At 37.0% G+C, this 7,758-nt stretch overlaps 1 protein-coding gene across 1 annotated transcript; it reads left to right on the top strand.

The window, feature by feature from the left end:
* Positions 1 to 1,758: 1,758 nt before the first annotated feature.
* LOC133830939 (uncharacterized) lies at positions 1,759 to 2,615 on the top strand. Its single transcript, XM_062261062.1, has 3 exons — positions 1,759 to 1,890; positions 1,955 to 2,164; positions 2,571 to 2,615. The coding sequence occupies exons 1-3, from the start codon at positions 1,759 to 1,761 to the stop codon at positions 2,613 to 2,615; spliced, it is 387 nt and encodes a 128-aa protein (XP_062117046.1).
* The last annotated feature ends 5,143 nt before the right edge of the window (positions 2,616 to 7,758 follow it).

The raw sequence follows: 7,758 nt of genomic DNA, 5'->3' as shown, positions 1-7,758 counted from the left end.
AGTGGGGTCCTACCAGCTAAATAGGCTTATGCCCACAATCTTTTTGGGGTCTTGTTAGTCAAATAGGGCGTAAGCCCAAGCCTACAACATACACATCAATAACATATTCACAACAAAACATAACACATTAATAACATAAAACATATAGATAACACAAGCACATAACATATTAATTCTAGCCTATTTTCCTTACCAAAGTTACCGAGATTATGGACTGAGTTGGGATTGTTGGAACACTCCTAAAACCATAAGAAAGAGTAAGTCTAAAGAAAGGAGATGAAATGAAAGAGATGGAAAGACTAAACCATAGAAAACATACTTACCGACTTATATGCTTAAAAGCTTGGATTCCCTAACCAAAATAAGAATAAGGTTAGGGGACTGAGTAGAAGGTTTTGAGAAAGGAAATAACATAAAAATACAGAAAAGAACTAGAGTCTTGGGTTTACCTCAAAGATTGCAAGACCAATCTAACATCCACCGAAATACTATAGCACTCACTTCCCAAAGTGTTTGATAAGCTTATGATGTTTAAGCTTATAGTTTTTCCCCAAACCAAGTGTTTACACTCTCACACTCACTTAACACTAGCAGCCTCTGAACTTAGAGAAAATGGTGAATAATGGCTGGGTACTAAGTCCTATTTATAGAGTTTGGGAATGAAAATATCTTGATTTTACTTGAATAAAAATAATGGCTTTTTAAGTGAAAATCATTTGAATAATCGTTCAGCAGAGGCTGAAGACTCGTTCAAAAGATGCTGGACTGTTGAAGGAGTTTGAATGGCTGAAGGGAAAAGAATTCAAAAGTATTTGAATTCATGCTGGTGGAGGCGATATATCGCCCCCTATAGGCGATATATCGCCTGGACCTTTGTTCCCGAGGCGACCGTGCATCGATTCGTGTTTTCCGTATCTACGTGCTGCGACATATCGCCCCTTATAGTTGCGATATATCGGCATACGCTGAATATTTAAACACGAATTTACACATTTTTAGCTAAGTTTGAATGGATTAAACAACCTTGACTAAGCCCTCAACGTACTCAAGGCTGCTGACTGACCCTATAACATTCAAATTTTACCCTTATTTAATTTAATCCTCAAAAATACTTAATCCTTAATTACCATTCATAACATGTGCTTAAAATCCTATTGGTTGATGTCTAAACCTTATAATATAATAATATAATCCTTAATATCAGTCACATTAATCAAACCTTAGGTTATACTTAATATTCTTAAACTATAGGTTAAACTTAGAAAATCTATAAGTACTACTATGAGTGTCCAAATAACTCCCGGTCTGAACCAAAAATCCAAAGTAACAATGATAACACTAAACATACTATAATACTACTAAACAATTAGCTAAGTAAAGTTCTTGGACTCTACAACATATTCTCAAATAGGCTATTTAGGTTTTTTACCCCCCGAACTATTACATATGCGTTATCGTGCCCCCTGATTTTTTCAAGCCGTTAAAAAATCCCCCCGATCTTTTCACAGTCATGTAAATTAGGACTTCCATCCAATTTCGTTCATTTTTTGTAATAAGGGGATGATGTGGACTTTCTTTTACATGATATGGGATGAAACGTGGGACTCTAAAGTGTGAGTTGGATATTATACAGAAAATAACAAAAATAAATAAGAATAATTTGTTATAAATGGAATTTTACAACAAACTTAGAACCCTAGTTTCAATTTTCCCCCTTTCTGCCGACTTTGAAGATAAATTATTGTTGCCTATTTCTCCATGAATGGTGGTCGAAGGTTTGAGGAAGAATGGAGTAAACCCAATTGTGATTGTGGGTTTCAGTGTGTACTACGCACTACTTGGACATTGAACAATTCTACTAGAAGGTTCTATGGCTGCCCAAGATACAAGGTTTGTAAATTTATTGGGTTCCTTTGATTTGGATTATTGGTTCTGATTCTTGTTTTTATTTCAGAGGAATGAGGTTGATAGGTGTGGATTTATCAGATGGGTGGACCCTCCATCATTCCCTGTTCATGGTGAAAGTTTTAAGGAGGAAATAGGAGGGTTTTTAAAAAGGTTAGAGGAGATGGAAGATAATGTTAAGCAACTACAGATTATGGCTGAAAAAAGAGAAGAAGAACTTGGTTCAATATTGAAGTTGTTAAGAGATTTTAAATCTGGTGTTTGTTTTTGTGTTGGAATATTTTCGTGTGTTTCGTATATCTTAGTTATGTTGTTTATTTCTTAATTGGGAGTATTAAGCAGTCATTGTTGAAAAATCTAATGTAACTTTTAGACTTACTGAATCAATAGTTGTTTATTAAGTAAGCAATAGTTGTTTATTTCTTATTGTTTTATTGTCAAGTAAAACATATGGAACATCTTGTTGAATCCTGTAGAATCAAGATGTATTGGTCATTTAGAATTAATGAATTAAATTGTGATGTGTTGTTTAACGAAAAATGGAATTTGAATTATATAGTTTTTACAATATATCTGGAGTAACATAAGAAGAATTCAACACAATAAAGCTATCTCAGATCTAATATTTTCATTGAATACTTATCATGCTTACAATCTGAGTGTAGATAAATAAAATGGCAATTGTTCTTGCTGCAAATGTATCAAAATAACTGACAAAAATTACATTTGATTCTGTTGAGATGCTATACAGTACACTGACTTATCAAAATGATATTGCTTGTCTGACTTATCAAAATGTCATTTGCTATACAACCACATCCAAAATGAGTCCAAGAATCCCATATCCAAAAAAAGGGTCTTCTGTCATGTTTGGGCTCCTCCTTCTACAAGTGCTCCTTCTTTGCGCCAGTTCCTTATACCTTGGCCTTTTCTGTTGCAGTGGTTTAAACAACATGATTATCCATAGGCTTAAGTAGAATATATGAACAACACTAACTATCCAGCCTTATAACCACCTGCCCCACTTTATTTCAGTAGTAAACTGAATAAAATATAGCAATCTAGGTCTTTATTTCAGTAGCAAAGACCAACACAATATAACAACATTGGTTTTAGATTGGAATACCTGTGGTGGATTCGTGACTTTTGAAGCAACCTGTTGTGAAGAAGAGCTCACAGAACCGTGAGGTAAAGGATCACTATTCCTCCCATAAGTAGAAGGATCTTGTGGAGTGTTGCTTAATTTTAATACACGCAAGTGCACGTATCATACAAGTAGTACTCACACAGGTGAGGTCGAACCCAAGGGAATTGCAGTCAAGTACTAACAAAATTGGATTTATTTTTCTATTTGGCGACAATAAAAATTGGTTTTTAAATCAAATTGCAGAAAACACGACAAGCAATACAATAAATAAAAATTAAGGGTTTAACAATGGATGTGAAGATAGGGATATGATTTCAATTGCTTCAATTACCCAATTGTTAATGCTAGTTGACTATTCTTCTTCTTTCAATGAAATGACAGATTATAAAATTACCTAAACTCTTTTCAGATCATTTAGGTTCTAAATTGCATTGTTAACTATTGCATTTCTGAGATAGCACAACAATCAATTCGCATTGAGTAATAATCTATAAGTCACATAAGCTATGCGAATACTTTCGTTTCGCATCAAAACCTATGTTCATTCATTTAGAGCATTCCTAATATTCACTTTTCAGATTTCACATTAGGATCATGAATCATGCTTAAGGTGATCAATCTCAAACATACATTAAGCATAAAGATGAACAAATTTCATAAACAAGCAAGAAGAAATAATCAAATAACATTAACCATGGGGTGATCTCAGTCAATATCCATCAAATCTCTAATAAGAGTTTAGTTCATAATCTCAATATTCAAATCCATAATCAAACTAAACAATAGCATAGGAAAATCAAAGAAAAAGAGGATGAAACTAGATGGGGAGTTGTCGGAGATCACCCACGCTTGCTCCAAAATCCGTCTTCTCTTGTCTTTTCTCTCTTTTTGTCTGTCTCCCTGTCAAAATCGCGATCCCCTTTTCAGAATGAAGACCTCATTCTATATCTTCCCAAAATGACGAAATTGCCCTTAAAAATTATGAGGTGTACGGACGCTAGCGCCGCGGCGCCAATTCCTGCGCCGCGGCCCTACTCGGCAAAGGCTAAATCTCGAGTTTCTGGAAAGGGGCTCGCCGCGGCTCTAATACGCAAGAGCGCCGCGGCCCTAATTGAAATTTCAGCACAATCCACTCTAAATGCTTGATTTCTACACAATCCACTCCAATTTCCCAAAACATAAGCTTAACCTGAAATCAAGCAAAAACAAGCATAATTCCGCTCCAGAAACACAAGAACCATTAAAAAGACACTGATAAAGACACTTAAAAAGATAGGCTAAAATTAGCCTAACAAACTCCCCCAAACTTTATTCTTACTCGTCCTCGAGTAAGGGAACGACAAATTAAACTAAAACAAATAAACATGACAAGTTAAGCCTCCAGTCTTATTTAAACCACACCGTCATCACTCACAAAACTTCAACTGTTGATCAACCAGAATTTCAATTCAAAAACTCTAACAATTAATCTGAATGCCTCAATTGGAAATTAGATTATACCTTGCAAATACAAATGAATAACTAGATAACACCATACATGCCTCACTCATTCCAACGATCCACTAGCCAAAATTCAATATGCTTGCACACTTACCTTTCTCCACTAATGTCAACAACACATGTTATGGAATCAAAAGGACTTCAAAGGTTCATAACGTTTTGGCTTAGGTGAAGGTGGATAAAAAAGAAATTTAGGCTTCATTATACCATAAGCACATCAAAAACCAATCAAACAACCCACTTTGCATTCAGTTACCATCCCCTTTTTCACCCACTTCTTATTGATTGAGGACTCATACTCAATGCTCCAACATCACTTTATTTAATTATTCATCACTCAAATATATATATATAAATTTTTATTATTATTATTTTTTTTTAGCATAAGGAATCAAAATTTAGTGATGTTGGAAGCACTTTTACATTTCACACTTGTCTCAATCAGAAGATTACATCGTTCATCCACTTACACCAATTACCCAATTACAATTCGTTCCCCCAAACTTATTTCTAAGCTTATGCCATAATTCACAGGGTAGGGACAAATAATAATTGGTACATTTTTGGCTTAATGAAGTGGTTATACAATCAATCAAACAAGTTAAGGCACAAATAGGCGAACTAGGGATAATAATGATAAGGGTAAGCTTGAAAGGCCCAAACGTTCCAAAATATTGCCTAAATCATATTCCAAAACATATGTCATCAAGGATTTCGTCTCAAAAGGAAAGCAGTGCAAGTTCTATCCTTTTCATCAATTCATACCTCAAACCCAAGTAACACAAGTATAGCATAATCCACTTATTCACATTTGCAACATATACTAAAATTTCCAAAAGGCATCAAAATTAATCCAAAGAGTGATCAAATCAAGCACACGGTTAGACACAGTTTCCGTTTGACAAGCGACAACAACGGCATTTATACATATCATTGGCTTAACTTTTGACACACACACAAAAAAACAACAAAATTAAACAACAAAATTTTAACTAAGCTAAACTAAAACAGAAAAGTAAGCCCCTCCCTCAAACTTTTATTTCACATTGTCCCCAATGTGAGCATGACAATCAAAAAGAGAGAAACTTACCTGACAACCCCTCAAAATGGGTTGGGTGGTGGTGGTTGATCATAAGGAGTGAAACGCGGTGGTAGTGCAAAGTAATTTTCATCTTCTTCATCTAAACACCACCGAGATACCAAACTATTCAGCTGCTGAATATGGTTTGCATCGTAAGCACTCCGTTGCCCCATATACGTCTGCATATGCATGTTTTGCTGAATAAGGTAATTCAACTGAGCATGAGTGTACTGCATAGCAGGATCCATGGGACCACCCAAAAGTTCGGGCTCATCTTCACCATCATCGGTCCTTTGTCGGCGGTGGCCTCTTCTTCTTTGAACTTGTGGGGCATCATAGGGATGCGGTGGAATGAGGCGATTCACCATGGCCAATCCGACTAGCTTTTGCGGAGGCACCTTCATGTCAGTTAAGTATTGAGGTGCGCCATACGCCACGCAAAGTTCAGTAATGAAAGTGCCATGTCCTAACCCGCCAGTAGTGGTGCCCTGGATTATATGATTTATACTTTCTCGAACATACCTCCCAATGTTTAGGTTGTACCCCTTTAGAATAGCATATGTCACTTTAAGCCGATCAATAGGGATGTCAGACAAATGATTGTTGGGAATCAGTCGGGCACTCACAAAATAGCACCAAGCACGAGCCACTTGATTAAGTTCACAGCGATACATACAGTTTGGCTCACCATCCTTCAAATGAATTCTTGCGCCAGGAAAACCCAATGTTTTAGCAAGGTCAACATAGTCTATATTATCGGCCCCCAGTACCCGCAGCTCTTCTTCTTCTATGGGAAAGTTAGGTACCTCATACAATTGATTAAAAGCGGCAAGAGTGACTGGTATCTTCTTGCCCCGCACCATGACAACATTATTTTCTTTTTCTGGCCAATTAGCAAGGAACTCGTATGTCATCGTGTGGTTTGCCTTGCCATTGCAGTCAACAAATTGGTCCCACTGCCGCCGAGCGATCTCAGCTCGAATAGGCTCATACAATGGCTGGTTTTCTAGGGGTTCTGAACTAAATTCCATGCCTCTTTCTTCAAGAATAGGTTTCCCTGACAACACCACAAACCGCTCTTGAGCCTTTTTGCTCACAAATCTTGAGGTGTCATAATCCGCCCTTGTTGACACACGAGGAGGGCGGGACGATGACGCACCTGAAGCATTCACAGTACCCTTCTTTGGCCCCATTGAGTGAAATAACTCCCAAAATACCAACTTGTAAAATCACTAGAAATTTTGGCAGCACCTCCCCTTGTTTTTGTCACTTCCCAAAATCAGAAAATTCTTCACAAACCACAATTCTCTAATCCAATTCTTTAGAATAACAAAAATAACCAAAATGCACCACTTAATCCATAATAAACCCAATAAACACTAGATTTCCCAATAACCAAAGGATTCTCAATAAATTGAAAAGATGAGAAGCAAAATCACTTACATTATTGAGAAACCCATGGATAATCCACCATTGTTATCCGAAGCTTGAAGAAATGAGCAATATTGAGGAAGAGGATGGGATTTTCGGATTAGGGTTAAAATGATTGGGTAAAAGGGTATTTTTGAAGAAAATAGGTCAAAAGGGACAAAGAAAATGATGGAGGAAGTGATTTTTATGGAAAGGGATGAAGAAATTATGAAAGATGAGTGAAATATTGGTGGTTATGGAGGTTTTATGGTGATTTGGGCGGAGGAGAGGCGGAGAAGCTGAAGAGAGGCAGATGGTGTATTTTTTTGGGTCTAAAAAAAATTGGGGCAAAATCTCGGATTTAAATGGTGGCCCGTGTTGGCGCCGCGGCGCAACCCACTAGCATCGCGGCGCTAGCTCGACTCCAATTTTTCATGCTCTCTGTCCAGCGCCTCGCCACGGCGCTAATACCCCTAGGCGCCGCAGCTCTACAAGATGCGCCGCGGCCCTAATTAAAATACAGCAAAAAAATTTCAATTTTTCACGCTTTTCACGGTTTTCTCTTTACACAGAATACAATAAAACTACGAAATAAAAACACTTAAAAATACTAATTGTTCCAAACCAAAAATTACAATGCAAAACAAAATACACTTTGGGATGCCTCCCAATGGCGCTGTCGTTAACGTCATATAGCCGGACGCTGGTTTCCTCC

Source organism: Humulus lupulus, chromosome 1 (genome assembly GCF_963169125.1).
Source record: "Humulus lupulus chromosome 1, drHumLupu1.1, whole genome shotgun sequence".
Lineage (NCBI taxonomy): Eukaryota > Viridiplantae > Streptophyta > Magnoliopsida > Rosales > Cannabaceae > Humulus > Humulus lupulus.
Note: the sequence above shows the minus strand (reverse complement) of the source record. Positions and strands in the feature narration are given on the sequence as shown.